At 36.8% G+C, this 20,883-nt stretch overlaps 2 protein-coding genes across 3 annotated transcripts; both read right to left on the reverse strand.

Moving 5' to 3' along the window:
* Positions 1-4,000: 4,000 nt before the first annotated feature.
* On the reverse strand, positions 4,001-5,468 carry LOC132171284 (chitinase-like protein 2). The gene is made up of 3 exons (XM_059582568.2): positions 5,033-5,468; positions 4,759-4,918; positions 4,001-4,660 (listed from the first exon to the last, which is right to left on the reverse strand). The coding sequence occupies exons 1-3, from the start codon at positions 5,391-5,393 to the stop codon at positions 4,252-4,254; spliced, it is 930 nt and encodes a 309-aa protein (XP_059438551.2). The 5' UTR covers positions 5,394-5,468; the 3' UTR covers positions 4,001-4,251.
* Positions 5,469-12,781: 7,313 nt separating this feature from the next.
* On the reverse strand, positions 12,782-19,644 carry LOC132172206 (transcription factor UNE12). 2 transcript variants are annotated; one of them, XM_059583668.2, is made up of 7 exons: positions 18,801-19,644; positions 17,580-17,669; positions 15,830-15,946; positions 15,247-15,312; positions 14,511-14,576; positions 13,900-13,977; positions 12,782-13,541 (listed from the first exon to the last, which is right to left on the reverse strand). In XM_059583668.2, exons 1-7 carry the CDS (start codon positions 19,140-19,142, stop codon positions 13,311-13,313), a joined length of 990 nt encoding a protein of 329 aa, XP_059439651.2. In that variant the 5' UTR covers positions 19,143-19,644; the 3' UTR covers positions 12,782-13,310. The 2 variants fall into 2 exon arrangements, with proteins under 2 accessions (XP_059439651.2, XP_059439650.2); XM_059583667.2 differs by having other exon boundaries at positions 15,830-15,949.
* Positions 19,645-20,883: the final 1,239 nt, after the last annotated feature.

Raw genomic sequence — 20,883 nt, forward strand, 5'->3', positions numbered from 1 at the left:
ATTATAGGAATATAAAAAAATAAGTGGCATTTTTGATACATTTTGGTAGTTTGGGGAGTTACTTTAGTACATTTTGAACATTAAGGAGCTATATTGCAAACAGTTGATAGTTTGGGAAGCTTTTTTATATTTTTTCCAAAAAAAAGAAAAAAAAAAAAAAAAAAAGGCCTACTCAACCCAAAAGTCCCAAGAAAAGCAAGCTAATGGCCCAACCATTTTGAGATAGAAAAATAAGTGGGAGGAGAATAATGGCTTGTCTTTGGCTTCCACTTTAATTAGTATCATTTGCAACATGATCTCATTCCACGTTGAATACCGCCAAGGACATCTTTGGTGTACTTGAGAGTCGAACATTTCGATTACAAAAGGGATCTCCAACGCAAGCCACCCACTTTCAGATCAATTTTAAGTAACTATTATACTAATCAACTATTCTTCTGGATTCTTGGAATCGTGTGGTCTTCTTTAACCTATAGGGGGAATTGGAAATGGAGTGCATGGGCGAGTGGCGAATTACGCTTTGAGAAGAGGCTCTCAAACTGGTTGGTCTGGAAGTAGTCAGAAATAGCCCCGAGCCCCCGATACAGCAGTGAGAAGAACTCCCTCCACACGTGTACCCTTTACCGTAGGGGTGTCAAGACAATTACAGTTAGCAGTTATTGGCAAAAACCGCTAACCGTAACCGCCTTAACGGTTAGTGAAATAGTTAACCGCCCGTTAACCTCTTTTTCAAAATTGGTTTTTTTTTTTTTTTTTTTTGCTTTTTTATTATTGTAGCATTTTTTACCCTTATTTGGGCTTTTCGTGTTCAAAAAACGTTTAATTTAATATTCGAGCTGAGCCCAAACTCGCGTGCGAGCGGCTTGCGCTCTCTTAACACCCCTATAAGTAACACATTGTTAAATCTAATGTTAATTACTTAATTCAATATTATATAATCATATGAGCTCATTAAATTAGATCATATGATTAATGATTTAAATTATTATCATATTTACTTATAATCTTTTTTTCTTTTTTTTGAATTGAACTTATTATCTAATGGTATTATGGTAATGCTCAAACTCCTAAGTCCTAAATTCTTAATGATCTAATGGTCATACACTCATACTTAAATTATATGATCATATTATCTCACAAATCACAATTCATTTTAATATAATAAAACTATCTTAGATCTAAGAATCTAAGATAATGTGATATGTTTTCTAAGTATCTAATAAATAATAATGCTTTGATTCAATTGTGGTTATAAGTAACATATTGTTTAATTCAATTGTGATTATCATTGTACAATGTACATGAATAATATGAATCATATGATTAACTTGTAGACTTATGACTTATGAGTTATGTCATATTATATATGTATTATTTGTTATTATGTAATCATATGATTTAATGATCAATTCATCATGTGTTATAATCATATCAATTATAGTGATAATATATAAATTACTAAAATTATAATGATAATACATTAATACTTCAATTGTGGTTATAAGTAACACTTTAATTTGATATTATACGAATCATATTATCATTATATATTAATAATATGATTAACTTAAATAAAGTATTCGAATTGTCATTGAATCATATGATTAAGTATTGATCTTATACATTTAATACTCAAATTGTTATTTAATTATCTAAAAAAAAAAAAGTGTGATTTAATGATCAAGTGATTATATTCTATGTATAAATATTATTATAATTATAACTATAATTATAAAAATATATTATATAAAAATGAAGTTAGCGGTTACGGTTAGTAAACCTAATAACTTCTTACTAACTGTAACCGCTCGGTTATAGCGGTTAGCAGGTTAGCGGTTAATACGGTGAGATGGTTAAACGGTTAACGGTTAGTGATTATAGTAGTTAACGAGCGGTTAGAAACCGCGCGCATTAACACCCCTATTTTACCTTACGGCATCCGGCGCGAGCGCGTGCGCTTGGTGCCTGCTCCAATTCTCTTATTGCCCTGACCGACTGCAACAAAAATCAGAAGCATCAGTGTTAATCCCATTATAACCAAGAGCGCAGAGCGTTGATTCGCCATTTTGCAAAGAGAATGTGAAGAGTTCTTGCCTATTTATGCTCCAAGTGGGCACTGCCTATTATTATTTTTTTATTCTAATATTTATTTGAAACAATATTTAAAGAATATAATTTTTTTAAAAAAGAATTAGAAGAAATTTTTTCTGACCCACTTTAATAAATGTCGATCAGAATCCTTTATAAAAAACTAAAAAAGCTACTGTAGTGCATGCAGCCAACTTTGTCCATCTCTGAATTATCCCAATGGGTTGCGTGGGATGGATTGGGGATCTCCACGTATCTGAGGCCACCCCCCCTCCCCCCCCAAAAAAAGGGGTGGTGGGGCAGAGGATAACTACTACGATGAAAATGAAGAAGGGCTGTCGGAGAGTTGGTGCGTGAAAAGGAAATGCTGTCAAATTGAAGAGTGCCAAAATAGCTTACTGTTCAATGTTTAAATATAGGAGTTAATGCTATAGATTGTCATATAATTTAGGGGGATGAGGATGGCTACTACGATGAAAATGAAGAAGGGCTGTCGGAAAGTTGGTGCATGCGTGAAAAGGAAATGCTGTCAAATTGAAGAGTGTCAAAATAGCTTACTGTTCGATGGAGTTAATGCTATAGATTGTCATATAATTTAGATGGCATGACAGTTATATAATAATTATTTTTAGTGGATTTGGGTTTAGGGTTTGTTGTCCTGATATATATATATATATATATATATATATATATATATATATATATCTTTTGGAAGAGAGAGGGATGAAATTGGAAGTTAAGTTTTCTGAGAGGTTGAGTTTAAAGAGAAAATCTGTGTAAGCTTGATTATTCCTTTTAGTGGATTTTTGTTAGTTTTATTGTGCCTCATTGAGAAGTATATCTGGAGGGTCCGATAATGGAGAATCCCGATAAAACTGATTGTAAGTGTTCCTAATGTCTGTAATCTCTGGATAATCTTTTGATAGTGATTTCCTGAGTTTGGCTACCCGGAGAGATTTTACTTTTAGAGTGTTTTCTAAAAGATTTCATCTTCATCACCAAAATATATGTGTCTGCGTGATTTCCTGTTTTATATATATTTTGGTGATTAAATTGTTTATTACTTCATATTATTAATTCCGTATAAATTGTGATAAACAAATTTTTGGAGTGATTAAGCGTTTTTCAACTTTGAATACCACAAGGACATCTTGGTTGTACTTGAGAGTTGAACATTTCGATTACAAAAGAGATCTCCAATATGCAAGCCACCCACTTTCAGATCAATTTTTAGTAACTATAGGAGGAATTGGAAAGAACTTGACCATCAACCTTTACCTTCACTTTTGGCCACTCAGGAAGAAAGAAACGATGGAAAAAAAGAATTGCATTTAAAAATAAATAAAAAAGCAGCAGGGATCTCTAAAGAGGAATAAAGGAAAATGATCCGGATTCAAAAAATTTGTCAACAAGGGAGCATACTACACGTGGATATATAATTAAAACGGCCACTTCAAAATAAATAGTCCCAAATGATGGACAATAAAAGAAAAAAGAAAAGAATTAACGAGTGATAAAGATAGTCATTTACGAATTATATGGGAGACACATGTAGCATGCATGATATGTTTGTTTGTCTCTTCATTTTGAAATTGTCATGCATAAATCCGAGCATAGACCTGATCATGCTATTCATGACGTCTACTCCACCTAGAAAATGGTTGAATTAATTCTTCAAATAAGGGCCCTAGCTAGCTAGGTTTTACAACCTGGATTCAAATTTCCACACAATAATGGTTCCTAGCTAACACCTCAAGTTGGCATGCATTGTAGAAAACTGTGGCTCGATCATCTGGACATTGGGATAGTGCTTGTGAGAGAGACCTGACATTCAGAAATGACAGAGGTGCACAAAAGGATTTTACAAGCTTCTTTGGGATCCTAAATTTAATTCCGTGCACAACAGAGCCACTAGTTCCAACAAATATAATCCACATTGTATATATAGTTACGATTGATTGAAAGCAACAAGATTTGTCTCAAGAGTCATACAGCAAATACCCAAGTGCAGTAGTCACCCAAACAAGTTATAGAGCTTCACACGACGACACAAAGTTGAATAGGTTGTCCAAACTCTGAGGGGAAAGCTTCACATATCTTCTTAGTACGCTAGCTATATATTAACTATTTTCCTCCAAAAGCATCAGCTTAACAAAACAAAGGTCAAGGAGATGAGGAAGAGGATGGATTGAAAGCAACCTGGTGGGCACAGCTGAGCACTTCATGAGGCCCTGCCTCTTCTCGGGCAACACCCATACGACGAAGGTAATACAAGTAATGGGAAATCATGTTGTTCATGGCCTCATTCTCACCCTGACCACAAACATGATCACCATAGAGGACATTCATGGTAGCTCCAAAACCAGGAATTCGCTTTGCCAAAGTATCACTCTTTGTGGGTTCCCAGAATCCCACAAAGACATCGTGGGCAGAAGGCTGATGCTCCTTAAGTGGCGTCATCCACCTCCAAATTGCAACCTGGAAGGCCAGCGTGGCATTCTGTTCTATGTGTTCTGGATGGTTCAACAAATCCACCTTCAAGGCTTTCCCTGCTTCTCCATAGTTGTAGTTCCTGAAATATACAAGATGAGAAGATAATAATATTTAGATGCAGAGATTCAAATTAAAGTGGTATATATTGATGATTAGTGAGATATATAGATGAGATACCAATAGATAGGCAGAGCACCCCGGCCATAGTATGCGACCCCAGGGGCGCATGGATAAGTGTGCTTGTAGTTCTCATCACAGTAAGACGAGCCAGAATTCATTTCCTTGTTATAGCATAAGCCCCATGCCAATGGTTCCCCTGTAGCCGCTTCATATCCACCTGATCAAAAATAAAATAAAAAATATATATATTTTCTCAAAATCGTTTGACGTAAAAAACAGAGCACAGCCATCAGCCATGCATGATGCATGCGAGCGGAAACTGTCAACTCACAGGAGGTTTTGCTGCCAACGTGGGCAAGAAAAGCTGCAACTTCCTTCAACCCCAAGAATTTGCCGTCGGCGGCGGTACGGCCGAAACCATAAGGCTGGTAGTCATCAGAAGCGGTGATGAAAGAATTGTAGTCCCAGAAATGGAGTGCATGGGCGAGTGGCGAGTTACGCTTCGAGAAGAGGCTCTCAAACTGGTTGGTCTGGAAGTAGTCAGAAATAGCCCCGATACAGCAGTGAGAAGGACTCCCTCCACACGCGTGCCCCGGGGGGCACCTTCTCAGGCCTCTCTGACCGACTGCAACAGAAATCAGAAGCATTAAAGTGAATCCTATGGCCAAGAGCGCAGACCGTTGATTCTTCATTTTGCAAAGAGAAGAAGGCCAGGGGTGATAACTGATAAGAGAATCCCCTATGTTGCGGCAAACGTGTTCAGCTTGCCAATTATGCTCCAACTGGGCCCTGCAAGTGAGGAAGATAAAGCTTCACAACTTTATGACTGAAAAACTCATTATTTTAATATAAAAAAAAAGTAATTGCGAAGTTTATTTCAATAAAAATTAGTTTAATTTATTAGATTTTAAAAAAAAAAAATCTAAAAAGGCTGCTCAAGTGCATGCAGCATCTTTGAATTATCCCAATGGGTGCGTGGGATCGATTGGGGGGGGGTGGGGGGGCCTCCACGTATCTGGGACACCTAAAAAAAAAGAAGAAAAAAAGTGGTGTTGGGCAGAGGATATGCTACACTATTGAAAATGAAAAAGGGCTGTCGGAAGTTAGTGCGCATTGGAGAAAGAAAGGAAAAGGAAGTGGTGTCAAATTGAGTGCCAAAATAGCTTTCGGTGCAATGTTAAATATAGGGAAATGCATTAGGACAATTATATAATAGTTTATTAAATAAAATTATTCTTATAAATATACTTTAATCATTGGGTAGTACTTATCGGTACAATTTATATTTTTGTTAATTAAATATTCTTATAAATATTTAATTAATTTTATATTATTACTTTAAAAATATCATTTTTTTATTGCCCAAAACGACCCCAAATTAGGTCGTTTTGGGCTACCGCACTTAAGCCGGATCCAACTATTAATATATTTTTGGGTTAAATATTTTATTCACCCATGTGGTTTAACTTCTTTATTTTTTGACTCTTAGAGTTTACTTTTTATTAAATGAGGTTCATTTAGTTTATCTAAAGACAGAGATGGTCACTCTGTCCAAAATTTGACGGAACATCACATCAGTACCAGTCACAATTTGACACATGTCTATATAATTAATTAATTAAAAAAATATTTTAAAAAAAAATTAAAAAAATTAAAAACATTAAAAAACATTAAAAATTTATATTTAATTATTATTATTATTATTAATTTTTCAATTGGCCTTTGGGGTGGGCCCAAACTCCCACGTGAAAGACAATGTTATTCTAGAGAGATCAATCTCAGCTCCGGTGAGTTTCTCGAAATGATGCTTCTTTTATTTTAGAATTGTTTTACAAGTTTCACGATCCGGGACTGCTTGAAACTGACGACCCTCTCGCACTCCTCAAGTGGAGGTTACCGTAGGTATTTCTACGAGGACTTGCTCCTCCTTGAGAATCAGATCCCTTTTTTTGTTCTGCAAGATTTATTTAATATTTCTATGATGCATGCGGGTCCATCCTTGTCCTTGCTTGCTTTGGGATTCTTTAACAACATTATGAGAAGAACCAACGAAGAATAGAGAGATACGCAAATCCCAAAAATCAGCCGTTGCATTTGCTGGACTTGGTTCGATCTAGTTTAATCCCAAACGATCCAATGCCACCAAAGAATGACAACGACACAGATCTCATTCATTCCCTGCTTCCCGAGGCTTGGCCGGAATGTACGACGACACACGGATACCACTTATTCCCCGCTTATGGAGGCTTGGCCAGAAAGACAACGACACACATCCAATCTTTTCCATGCATCTCGAAGCTCCACCATTCAGGGATTAAGGTCGGCATGTAGGTGTCCGAACCACCTCCTAGCCCTAGCCACCCCCAAATGGCCAAAGGGGGTGGCTGTGGCCCCTCCAATTTTTTTTTAAAAAAAATTAGTTAAATATAATTTTTTTAAAAAAAATTATTTTTTAATTAATTCATTATATGGACATGTGTCAAATTGTGATTAGTGCTGATGTGACGTTTCATCAAATTTTTTCAAAATTTTGACGGAGGGACCATCTTCGTCTTTAGGCAAACCAAATGAGCCTTTTCTAATAAAAAGTAAACCCTAAAGATTAAAAAATAAATAAGTTAAATCACGTGGATGAATAAGATATTTAACCCTATATTTATTTTTTTGGTAAGTTTGTTAACTATTATTTTGGGAGCCGTGATTCAAAGCGCGCGCGTGCTCTGAACACCAAGCAGGAGAATTTTTTTTTAATATTTTAATAAAAAAAATAAAAAAAAAAACATTTTTTGCCGGCGTGCTCCGTGCTATTTATCTTCACCCTTATTTTGGATAGGTTTTTGAAGTATTTAGGGTAAGATTGAAAGTGCACGTGAAACATGTTGGCTTTGGGAGGTGAGATTTGACCGCACATATCCTCAAGTTGCTATACTTTATGGTGGTTTGAGAGTGGGAAAATGAGGAGGATAACAGAGAGGAACGTTCAAGAATGAACGAACGAACGTTAAGATCCTGAAGTATTACAGGCGCAAATTGAACGGTGTAATCCTAACTTCTGTTAAGTTTAACGGATAAGAGTAGAGGCATTCGTCTCCTTTCATTAGGAGTCCCACATCGAAAAGAAGCATAGAATCTCCATAATAAATATCTATAAAAAGAGGAGTACTTGTTCCATTTTGAGTGAAGATGTCCACGTACTCTCCTTTTCATTGTAAATATTGTTAAATAATAAAAATTCGTAATTAACCCCAAAACAAGTAGTAAGCCAACATCACACATCTACCAGAAAATCACTTCGAAAATTTATATTACAAATTATTCATTTTATAAAACTTTTCTAACCCCATGACGTTGTAATGGCTCAAGAATCTTTGATCTTCTTCTACAAGAATCACCTTCACGAACAAACTATTTTTCTCCAACTCATAACTATATATATTTGAATGATGATAAACAATTAATGGTTTGAAGGTTTAAGCTCAAAGGTGTTTAAGATGAATTAAGATGAATTAGGATTCTCTTTAGTTCAAATGAACATGAGAATATCCAATTGATTATATTTAAGGAGTATTTTTGTCCTCTTAAAAAGTGAAAAGACAAAAATACCATTCAAATATAATTAACTGGATAATCTCTAGAGAGATCTGTTTAAGATATTTAAGATATACTGTCTTAAGTATAATGAAAAGTAGCTTCAGGTTTAAGCCTTGATTTTGTTGTTGCTGCCACAGTCATCATAATGGTGAAATTATTAAGGCCGCTTCCAAGAAATTATTCAATATTGATGTAGCCATTGGAGAAGCTCAAGCTAGCAACTCTTCCGGCAGTCCAAGCTGCTGCTGCTTATGGTGTTAATTCTCTAATTGTTGAGAGTGATGCACTCAATGTTCCTCTGGCCATCTAACAACCTAGTTTGTATGCTAATTTGAATTTTTCTGGAATTATTTTTTAGGAGAAATTTTACTCAACTTCTTTAAACTTTAATCACTTTTGCAATTACCCATTAATGTTAAAAACTTTCAATTTAGTGCATCGAACTCTTAATTGTTAATTTTCGCTTGCTTTTTTTTCTCTAGTTAGAAAGCCTTGAAAGTTTTTAGGAGTGCTAACTTTAGAGCACATTGTTTAGTAAAATGGGCCGTTTCTCACCTGACATTTAGAAGCATACCCAACCAGTCTCTCATTCTCTCTTTCATTCAGATTAAGAGTGAAAATCACACTCTCTTGTAATCATGACTCGTTTTCAAATAGGGAAAGAAAAAAAAAAGGCCTACTCAACCCAAAAGTCCCAAGAAAAGCACACTAATGGCCCAAACATTTTGAGAGAGAAAAAAGTAAGTGGGAGGAGAATAATGGCTTGTCTTGGGCTTCCACCTTAATTATAGTATCATTTGCAAGATGATCTCATTCCACTTTGAATAACGCCAAGGACATCTTTGGTGTACTTGAGAGTTTGAACATTTCTATTACAAAAAAGATCTCCAATGCAAGCCACCCACTTTCAGATCAATTTTAAGTAACTATTATACTAATCAACTATATTCTTCTGGATTCTTGGAATCGTGTGGTTTTCTTTATCCTATAGGGTGGGGGGGGGGGGGGGGGGGGGGAATAACTTGACCATAAACCTTTACCTGCACTTTTGGCCACTCAGGAAGAAAGAAATTATAGAAAAAAAGAATTGCATTTAAAAATAAAAAAATAAAAAAAGCATCCGGAATCTCTAAAGAAGAATAAAGGAAAATGATTCGGATTCAAAAAATTTGTGAACAAGGGAGCATGCTACACGTGGATAATTAAAAAGGCCACTTCAAAACAAAGAGTCCCAATCGATGGACAATATATATAACGGTAATGATTGTCATGGAAGCTCTTGGGCTAAGGGCTTGTGGCCCTTTAGGTCCACCTACGGTGGGAGTCCCTCTGGCCCCAAAAGCTTACTTGGAAATCGAGAACCCGTATTGGGCTCTAGGCCCCAATTTGGAGTAGGCTGGCGAGGCGATCGAGTATTTTCCGCAACCAACAGCTCGTAGTTCGCAGAATGCGGCACGGAATTGATCGCCAGCCTTCCTTTTCGTTTCGATCGCCAATCACCAATCACCGATCGCAACCCTTGCCAGACAAAAGTCAACTAGCAAGCCCCGGTGTAACCATTTCCTTAAACTCTAGGAAAAGTACATGTCAAATCATGTTCCGTACTTCTTGTAACTTGAGCGGTCTTACATTCACCAGATTCACCACCATGTGTTGTATGCATGGACAACTCATGCTTCAACTATCGCGATCCGCGAGAACGTGAGATCAAGCTCCAAAATGCCAATCAATATAAATAGAAAGGAAAGGCTCACAGGTAAACGATTCAATCACTTATACCCTTGAACAACACTATGATTTTCCTTTTCTTTTTTTCTCGTAACAAGCATTGGTTTAAGCATTAGAGCTATCCTCAACCGGTTTGCTCCAACAAGCTCTTATGCCTGATTGTTTCAATTCTGTTTTGCATGTTCGAACACCACTTGAGTGGAAACTATCCCAACAGAAGCCATGCTCACGCTCTGACTACTTGGGTAGATCAAAGGATAAGCCTAGAAATTAAAAAAATAAAATAAAAAGTTATACTGTAACAAATTGAGGCACATAAGAAAGATTGTAATAGACTCAAAAAAAAAAAAAACAAGAAAACAAAAAGTGCATAAAGAAACATTTGGATGATCATGAATATGTTTTGCAAATAATTATGGGAATTAGAAAGAAGAAGAAAAGATTTGGTTTTAGGATGTTTATATGAAATGTCTCCTAAGCGAGACTGGTTCATCAGTCATCACATGCAAACTACTGAGCCATGGTCATGTCATAACGGGAAATAGTAAGTAGATTTTCACACATGCCTTTGGGTTTCTCAATCGATGCTCAGTTTTATGTTTTTCCATTTTCCATTTCCTCACCGACTTCAATTCCAATCATTTTTTTTTTTTTTTTTTTTTTTACCCCATGAAATATTCACCCATTTTCATTTTAATGTTTAATATTTAAAAAGTGACATTTGACTCCGACGATGTATAGCACGTTAACAAAAAAAAACCCATCCATCAATTTGAGTCGTGACTTTGGATGGAAATTAAAGTCACGTGTGACCCACGTGACTTTATTAATATCATTATGCCCGAATTACAAAGGACATGTAGACATAGCAAAGGGGTTGGAACCCAGAAGCCTTCAACTTGCGAATGGCCCTGAGGTACTATGTGCCAACGCACTCCATGTCCTGGGACCCTCTAGCGTAGATGTTGTCGTGCTGGTTGAGGTGGGCACTGAAGGGATGGTGCGACCACTTGTTGTACTCGGCGGCAACAACGTCAGTGTGGGAGTTGAGAAGGATTGTGGGGAGGCTGGGATCGGAGCCAGGCTGTTTGAGGAGGATCAAAGGCTTGCCCTCCACGAACTCCAAGGTCTGCGCCTTGAGCGAGATGGACTTGGCTTGGGAGAGGATAAAATCGGCCGATTCAGCGTACTGGGGGCTTGTCTGGGCTATGTTGATTCGGAGGTACTGTTGGAATCTTGATATAATTGATGAAGACGACGATGATGGGTTTGCTTTAGCTGTTGATGATGAGAGGAACAATAACAGTAGAGGAAGATGTAGTAGAAGATGATGTTGAGAGGATGGGGAAAGGCACGCGTGGGGGGAGGGGGGCGGGGGTAATTCGGGCATAATTGATATTAATAAAGTCACATGCGTCGCACGTGACTTTATTTTCTGTCCAAAGTCACGGCCCAAATTGACAGATGAGCCTTTTGTTGACGTGTTATACATTGTGGAGGTCAAGCATCACTTTTTAAACATTGGAAGTCAAAACGAAAATGAGTGAATACTTCATGGGAGTAAAGTAGGAGTGTAAATAAGCCAACATTGAGCGAGCTTCCCTTGTTTGGGCTTGGCTCGTTTAAATTTTACTCGAACTCAAGTTCAAGCCGAACTTAAGGACGAGCCAAAAAATCGAGTCCGAGCTCGAGCTCATAATAAGTCGAGCATGGCTCTTATATTTAATTTATTTTTTTTATTATAAATTTAAACTTTAAGTACTCTTAAACGACTCAAGAAGCTAGGTTGCATATGAGCATTTTTGCTTAGTCTAGCTAGTTGAGTATGGAGCCTGAGTCAAAACGGCAAGACACTTAGTTTTGAAAAGAGAGGATATGCATCTTTTTATAATAAAATGATACTATTAAGAAAAAGAAAAAAAAATCATCAATTTTTAATATTAATATGAGCAACTATGTGAACAATTACCAATTTGAGTCTTATACGAGCTACTCACGAGCCCAACCGAGTCGAGCCGAGCTTGCTTTGTTTAATATTCGAACTAATATTTGTGCTCAAGAAACGCTTCATTTAATAATCGAATCGAGCACGAGCCAAGCTTATACGAACCGATCTCGAGCTCGCTCGCGAACGTCTTGCTCGTTTAACACCCCTACGGTAAAGTGTATTTCCCCCTTTTTTTTTTCTTGATGATTTATAAGTAATGCTACAAGTCCCTTTTGTGTTCCTCTTGAGTCCCTCCAAAAATGATGTGGCTATTAAAATCACCATTGAGCTTGTAATTTATCATTATTGAATTTTGATCAAATGATGATTTTAATAGCCACATCATTCTTAGATGAACTCAAGAGTGACTTATAAAATTATTCGATTTGTATCCATGGTGATAAGAGAAAACACAACTGGGAATTTTCATTACAGCTTCTTGGAAACCGATGGCAAGCTTTGTCCAGAATCTCCATTGGATTTGTGTTGAATAAATTAGAATATGTAACAGTTTGCCATCCAGTTGTTTTGGTTAGTCATATAAGTCCAGGAACATACATACAAATTACTCTCCTTTTATCTTTTCCATTTCTCTTTTCTCTTGTAAAAAGTGAACCACATGGAGTGAAAATGACACCAACTTGCTAATGTCAATTTCTAATCCTTTTTCTCTCTTACTCGCCAATAACTTTACCTTCAAATAATCATTCAATAAGTTTGAAAAAGAGCTCAATTCACTTTTGCATAACAAAACAAGCTGATTTATACATAATCTAAGCAAAACATTTATATTTTATCTTAAAACCAGAAGCTTCCAACAGACCTTTATTGGACAACCAACCAAATCTATTTCAACTTGCACTAAAATTTTCTCTAAATACATCATAAAAATAATACCCATCCGTCCCTTTTAAATGACCCCACAATCCATTATCCAGAAAAGAAAGGAAAGAGTCCCTACCACCAATATTTTGGTCATCAACCACTAACCCCACCACTAGTACCAGAAAAGGAGGACATCAATTCTGCTTTGGAAAAATCTTTCCTGGACTTGACCATGGCAAAGACATCAAGTGCCTCATGTTTTTTCTTCTAGGCATGACAACCACTCCAAGTTTGACAAAACTTGGAAAAAGAATGAACAGTTGCACTGACCTGATTGTTTCTCCAACAAGGAATTAGAAACTAGACTATAAAACAGCCATTGTCATGAGTAAGAGCTATACTATTACAGGATTATGGGACCCAGAGGAGCGCTGGGTGTCGACGATGGGCACGTGCAATCGCATACTGTTGTTCGAGCCTATGAAGGGGTGTTTGATTCGGGCTTAACAAGCGTTGGTGCATCTTGTTGTTGTGTCCGAAAAATGGCAGAAGCAAGTGATATGGGCATGATGCAGAGGGCCTTGGACTGAAGGAATTGCATGGCAGCTCCCATGTCTTCTTCCATCAGCTTAGCTACTTGCTGTTCTGTGCCATCGTTTGACCACTTCTCCCAAGCTTGTTGATTTGTTGCACCTTCAATGCCCTCACCCTTCATTACACATTATCAGAAGTAAATAAATAGAAACAACAATTATAACAATTTTACAGACAGAAGAAGGCACACAAATGATTGAAATGTCAAAATACAGCAAAGTATGACAAGCATGCTCAAATGCAAATGCTGAATTAAAAAATCACCAAACTGAAACATTGATATGTCAATTATGATAATGATATATGCCCATGGACATTTTTCAGTATGTTTATGTGTTTCATTCTGTGCAAAAACTTGACTATAATCTTCATGCAAAGTACTTAAAGAATGTAGTAGGTATGAAAAAGCATAAATGAAGAATATCAAATGAGAAAACCAAGATTTTGAAGTTACAATTCTTCCAGTTTGCTACCTCGACTGATGATAGGGGTACATCCGCTACAAGCTGAGCGACTGCACCCGCTCCACCCAGTCTACTCATGCTCAAAACCTGTTTCAAAGTCAATAAATCAAATATGTCTTAAAGAAAAAAAAAAAAAAAAAAACAAATACCAAGCAAAGGAAGAAAAATAAAACTAATCAACTAAATAAATGAAGAAAGTGGTAACAGTAGCACATTTCACATCCTTTCCTATTCAAATATGATTTCATTGCAGACTGGAAATTCTGACACCAGACAAAATCACTTCAGGTTTGACATTGTAACTACTTTATAAAAAGGAAGTTTTAAATTCTTCAGTGATGCCTGCGATATTCAACATGGTAGGGTCCTACATATAAATTAAGAAAAGATTGCGGAAGATTTTAACATGCAACAGGTAGGAAGTTGGTAAAAATTTTGAAAAAAATGACGAGTTCAATAAATGCTCAAACCATTTGTTCAAACACGAGTTAAAGGTCACACTCAGGATCCTTGCAATAATTTAAGCTAAACTTATCTCAGAAAAATACTTGACAAATAATTAGGGATTACAATGAATCATCTGTAGATAGTAATTCCTTTTTGATTCTGAATATCAATACCTTGACTTGGAGCCTTAGAAACTTCACATAATCCACAATTTCGTCAAGCATGGCTGCCCTATCCGTCTGCACAGCATATTTTGATGTATAATTATATGTAACTTATATCTCAAAACAAGACATATTTCAAATATAATTAAGAAAATAAATAGAAAGCGTAAAAGAAAAAGGAAACAAAACATCTAGGAGTTTGTCTTGCAAGGTACATAACATTAATGCCTATAACATATTAAAGTTAGACAGTCCAATCTACAAATGAAAATGTCTTCCAGGGAATCATCACTAATTTCAAACTGTTAATCACAAGTTCCTAGCCTGCAAGGTTCCACAGCCAACAGTTTATTAGCACTTAATTACCAATATGCAAATTTGGCAAAATTATGCCCACTTTTATTAAATCATCAGGGTAAGTTTAAGCTGATAGAAACGAATGAATTTAATCATTTAGTTTATATTATAATACTTCCACTCGTGTGGGAGCTCAAACTCCCCCTTACTTGGTGAAACCCAACAAGTAAAAAATTTAATTGAACTGAAAAGTAAATGATGAAGACAAGATTCGAATTCAAGACCTCTGCTCTTATACCATGTTAAATCACCACTTATTAGTAGAAATAAATAATATAATATTTGATTGAAGTCAGGTGCACAGAACAAGCACCAATTGCAGATAACATTATATTTAAAAAAAAATGAAAAGGGTGTCCATAAATAGCTGCACTAAGAAGGTACTAACCTTGTTGGCGCTGGGAACCAACTCCTGCAAAGCCTTCATTCTTTCTGCAATTCTTTCCCGACGTAACTGAATTCAGAAACAGAAGCAAACATAGAAATGAAATCATCAATATTATTAACAATAATATCAATATTAATACTGTGGACTAATATGCAAGTCTCACTAACTTCTAACGCTTATATATTAGCCTTTTACTTGCATTTCATGTATTGGTTTCTATATTTATAAATTTAATCAAAATATTTAATATCTCAAAGTAAAGAAGGGAACCGTGGGACACCCACCATTAGAAAGTAGTTTAGCAATTTCAATCCGTGAAAGCACTCAGTCAAACCCATTCTTTTGCTAACAGTGAAACCACTTTATCAGTCTAAAAAGCAACACAACTGAACAATCCTCAGCTCCTTTTTAAACAATTCTATTTGGGAATAACAACACCCATTAATATTCTAGTTGAATGGGCACCATCACAGGTACCTCCAGTTCATTGCAACTTGTTGCACCATTTAAAAGGATTATTAATGTAACTGAAACCCAACATTGCATAATTTATGTTTTTCTTTAGAACAGTTATCAAGTTTACCCGCTCAGCTATACTGTGTGGATCTGTGGCTTGCCCTCGTCTTGCACGCACTCTTGGGCGGATGGCAGGTGGATGTGGAACATTAACAACTGGCCCAGGTGCTGGTTGGCTATGAAACTGCTATATCAAGAATGACTAATGATGTCAATTAATAAATCATGGTAAACATGAAAAGGAAAGTGCGATGAAAATCCAATAAATAAAGAGTAATGCTAGATACTATAATTATATCCAACAAGGCTAACGCGGCACTCCTCACTAATTCTTAGATTAATCCTTGTTAAATAAATTTTAAAAAAAATATATAATAAAAAAAATAAAAAAATAAAAAGGAAAAAAGATTCAACGAGTGATTTGGAGTGCCCCATCAACATTGTTGGACACATAAATAATACCTATGAGTTTTGTAAATTAGAAAGACTTGTTTTTCCACTTTTTAAATAGGAGACTCACCACAACAGAAAGGAGTACCACAATACACACAAGGATCTAACTGTTGACAAATGAATAAATGTTATTTGCTTAAGAAGTTTATAAACTTTTTTGGCATATCATGCTAATTTTTGGGGAAGCAACAAATCAACTATTAAAAACAAATGTTGAACCCACAAATTGGGGAAGCATATCATCCAGTTGCATACTGATGACCAAATCCGTTTATTGAACAAGTCAAATGCATCTCCAAAATTTCAGATAAGAACATATTCAGTCACTTTCTTAATAGCAACTCCAGAAACCAAAAAAGAAAAAGAAAATTTAAAAGGGATCAATTAATTTTTTTTTAAAATTTTAAAAAAAGATAAACATTAGGTGGCTGAATCAATCATAGCAGTCATCCTCAGAAGTCAAACATTCGACCTAGTCAATTCCTAGGACTCAAAATAATGCCACGACTGTCAAACCCCAACAGAGGCACGTGTCCCCACACGCATTCACTATTCTGGAAGCGCGTGGAAGGATTTTTTTTGTATCAACCTTTCAACTTCTTTTAAACCAAAAAAAAAAAAAAAAATTCACTGTAAAAGTCTAAAACGGCCACAAGTTCCGTACGTGTGTAAATCTCCCGCGTGTGCAATATTATTCTATGTTTGAGTGCGTCAGTACAGTACCCCCATCCTCCTCAGTCCTCACGCTCACTCAAGCGCGTGCAATACACACCAGAGTTTTTTGTTATCAAATATCAACTTACACCCCTATAAAAGCATCTCGGTCTCGTTCCAAGTCGAACAAGTAGCGACACACAGAGCGAGCCTCTCCCTCTCATCAATTGAAAAAAAATGTGGCGTCGGTACGACATCTTTTCAAACTCGATCGTGACAAAAGCACCGCCCATCAACTGCTAGCGACATTTTTATTTCTTGTGAAAATGGTTCATGAATCATTTTAACTCATGTGATAACCGACAATTTTTTACACGAACTTTGAATTTGAAACAAATCAACCGAAACTCGTTCATGGTTTAAGGTTTAGGGAATCTAACCCATTTCACATAGTATTATACTCGTGTCTTGACAGGATCAAAATCGAACAAGAATCATTTAAGGCGAACAACTTTTGCACAACCCGTTAACCCATTACGAATTTAACACGAAATTAGGTGGTCGAGTTAAGATTAACTTATCTATGTGTCGACAAGACTCAAACTTAACACATGAACACGATCAATGATGCAACGTTCATGATTATTAACAGTTGAAGAATTAGTATGGGCTAAAAGAATTGTGGGAATTGGGTTATTTATAGGATTTACCTGGTGTAGTTGTGGTGCTGTTGGCCGTACTGACTGGGCTTGCAATGGTCCAAACGCTGAAAACAAATTCATATGCCCAGAATCTCTCTCCTGCCACAACCAAATTGTACAAAACATACAAATTCATTTTGCAAAGCCTCCCCAAAAACAAGTCATATATTTTTTTTCTTATTATTGTGGTACAGAATGTGTAAAATTACAGGGGAAGAATGGGAACAAATTTTCAACTACACACCTAAAAGAAAAGGACAAAAAGAGAGGAGCTGAGACATGAAAAGAATCTTTCATTATTTCATATATTCCCAAGAAAGTTAAACAAAAAATTGGTGATGTCAAATTCCCAGCTGGAGTGTAGCTGAAACCAGAAAGTTTATGAGTCTTTCACGTAAAATAATCCCAGCAAAGGATTTCAAATTACTGAGCAAAAGAAAAAGGTAAACAATAGGCAAAAATATGAACGCCCATGGTTCTCCCATGAAGCAATTGTTTCCCAATCGTGGGAAAAAGAAAAATGTACTGAAAGGCCCATGAATCCCATTTCATCACTCTCTCTCTTTGCACGACACTTTGTACTCAGACAAGTCCAAAAATGACAACCCAAAAGCCGATTCTAAACAACACCCATGAGACAAATCACACTCCCATCTATAGAGAGAGAAACAGAGCTCAATCATGACAATCCTATCCTCAAACAAATAAAAAAATGGCATGCCAATCCTATCAAAACCGAACCAGCCCAGTATGTGAGTGAGTGGGATGAGATCCACAGCATGAATTTTCATGCCATTGAGCAAAGAGAAATGCTCCATGTAATGTAATTTTAAGTGATTTTGTTAGTGAAAATTATCATAATAATTATTCAATTTAATGGTGATTTTCACTATTTAATTACTTGAAAATGCATGCAGAGTAACTATATGGTCCATTTTAACACACCCCACTAAAGAGTAAAGAGAGAGAGAAAGAGGGTCTCAGAAGAACATGAAAGTTTCACTCTAAACATACAAAAGTGGCATGCCAATCCTCTGGTAAAATCAAGCCAGTCTTCAATCCAATTGACACAGAGAGAAAGAGATAGAAGGAATGTGGAGGGGGAGCTCAGGACAAGACCCTTTTACCATCACACAAATGCAAAATGACATGCAAAGCCTACCAAAGCCAAGCTAGCCCAATCCACATGCAGTTCAACAGAGAGAGAGAGAAAGAGGAAGGGAGGCTTACATTGATTCCAGAAATGGCAGAAGAAGAAGACCCATTATTAGTACTGTTGTGACAATTAGTATTACCATCAACCACCTCTTCTCTAAACCTCTCCTGCCTCAAAAACCCCTGCTGCCGGTTCAAGCCCAAAGGCGGTGCCATACCCATCCCCAAACCCATCCCTCTCAACCCATCACTGGAGCCGAGCTGCAAAACCATGGGCGCCATTGAACCCACCTCTCCCCCTCCATACCCAGCTGCCACTGCTGCTGCCGCTGCCTCACTGCTTGTGTATGCCGGCTGCACGGCCAAGATCTGTTCGAGGAAAGCGTCCCCTAGCCCATCCGGCGGATTGCCCGCCATGTTATCACCCACAAAAAGAAAAACAGTTACACGATTCTATCTAACACTATAGAGTAGAATTCTCTCTTTTCCACAAACAAGAGTAGGTTTTTGAGGGAGAGAGGCTGTGTTGATGATGTTTACAGCAAGGTGTTTGCGTCTTTGTGTGTGTGTGTGTGTGCGTGTGTGTTTGTTTGTTTGTGTTCTTTCTCTCTCTCTCTGTTTTATGGGTATGGGAGGGAAGTTTGAGAAGTGGTGATCAGAGTGAGGGGGGTATTTGTGGAGGCCGAGAAAGGTGGTGGTGTTAGGGAAATGGGTGGCAGATCCGGAGCCCGATAACCCGCAAAGCGGATTGAGGCTTCCGAGAAATGGTTACAACAACGAGAGAGAGAGAGAGAGAGAGAGAGAGAGAGCTTCTGAAAACGCTCGCTCTTTTAGCTGGGTGTTGTGGCTTTTGGGTCTGACTTGTGAGTGGTATCAGCTCTGTCCAAGTATTGGCTTAAAGCGAGAGAGAGAGAGCGACAGAGACAGAGACGGAGAAGAATGGAAAAGTCGGGGATTTTTTTATATTATTATTTGCGCGAAAGAGGGGAAAATAGTCCGACGCGCCTTCTAAAGGGCGTGTGTGAATTGTTTTTTTAATTTTTTTTTTTAAATGTGTGCGATGGAGGCGACAATAATCTGATACGTCTTCAAAAGGGCGTGATTCAGACTTTTTTTTTTTTTGGACTATTTGTTCTTCAATTATTTTTAAGAAAAACTATTAAGTTGGTCTTTCTATCCAATTATGTATGAATACAAAGTCTTTATAAAATTACAATTCTACCTCTAAATAAAAAATGGAGAAAAAAAGAAAAATACTTTTCAACCCTTCCAAAACTTCCGTCCCTTTGACACTTAAGCCACCGATCATTTAAAAGTTACTCTTAACTCTTTCAAACTATAACTCAATTACAAATCACACCATTTGTAAGCATTTAGCATTCAAATGAATGAAATGTGCACCTCACCTGATTATGTTTTGCTTCCACTTTTCAAGTTGCCACAATGAATTATAGAGGTCAACCCGTTTGACCTGCCAACTTATTAAAGGAAAATTCGAACATGACCTATTTAGTTAAATGGATTAGACCCTTACACTCGAACACAACCCGCTTGACAAGTTTAATAAAAAGGGTCAACAACGAGTCAATCTGTTTGACCCATTTAGACTCAAACGCGCCTTATTTAACCCGTTTGACCTAACTCAACACGACTCGTTTTGACCCGAACATGATCCGTTTGACGTGCTTGACCCATTTCAATTTTAACGTCAAATGCTATGAGGAGTGTCATTTGTAATGGGAGTCCCCCAAAGCCCTACTAAGAAAATACAGGAAACAATGAGCTTTTATAAGGATAGAAGGACCCTTCACCATATATACGTCCTTTTTTTTTTCACTTATTTAGACTATCAATTTACTTTATCCTCTACTTTCACTCTAAGCATCTGAGGTGGTTTTGATGGGCCTTCAACAAACCTCTCTTAACCTTTTGCCTTCCTTTCAGCCTTCTCTTCAGGTGCTTGACGTTGTACAAACATAAGTGATTAAATTATTATATGATGTGCAATCTTAAGAAAAATTCTTGTTTATACTTATGTGTAATTAAGATAAAATTAACACCAACAAGATGGCACAAATCTATTGTAACACCCCACCTAAACACATGGCAAATCGTTTACAAATCATCGGTTCAAACTCGTGGTTTTTAAGCTGCATGT

This window comes from Corylus avellana, chromosome 1 (genome assembly GCF_965113065.1).
Source record: "Corylus avellana chromosome 1, dhCorAvel1.hap1.2, whole genome shotgun sequence".
In the NCBI taxonomy this organism is placed as follows: Eukaryota; Viridiplantae; Streptophyta; class Magnoliopsida; order Fagales; family Betulaceae; genus Corylus; species Corylus avellana.

What these genes read in the sequence shown, in the direction of transcription:
- LOC132171284 (XM_059582568.2), bottom strand. Translation starts at nt 5,393, where the DNA reads ATGAAGAATCAACGGTCTGCGCTCTTGGCCATAGGATTCACTTTAATG. An exon ending in CGTTGGCAGCAAAACCTCCT is followed by an intron (nt 4,919 to 5,032) that starts GTGAGTTGACAG and finishes ATTTTTGATCAG; the next exon opens with GTGGATATGAAGCGGCTACA. An exon ending in GGTGCTCTGCCTATCTATTG is followed by an intron (nt 4,661 to 4,758) that starts GTATCTCATCTA and finishes TGTATATTTCAG; the next exon opens with GAACTACAACTATGGAGAAG.
- LOC132172206 (XM_059583667.2), bottom strand. Translation starts at nt 19,142, where the DNA reads ATGGCGGGCAATCCGCCGGATGGGCTAGGGGACGCTTTCCTCGAACAG. An exon ending in CTGCCATTTCTGGAATCAAT is followed by an intron (nt 17,670 to 18,800) that starts GTAAGCCTCCCT and finishes TGGTTGTGGCAG; the next exon opens with GAGAGAGATTCTGGGCATAT. An exon ending in TTCTAAGGCTCCAAGTCAAG is followed by an intron (nt 13,978 to 14,510) that starts GTATTGATATTC and finishes ACTTTGAAACAG; the next exon opens with GTTTTGAGCATGAGTAGACT.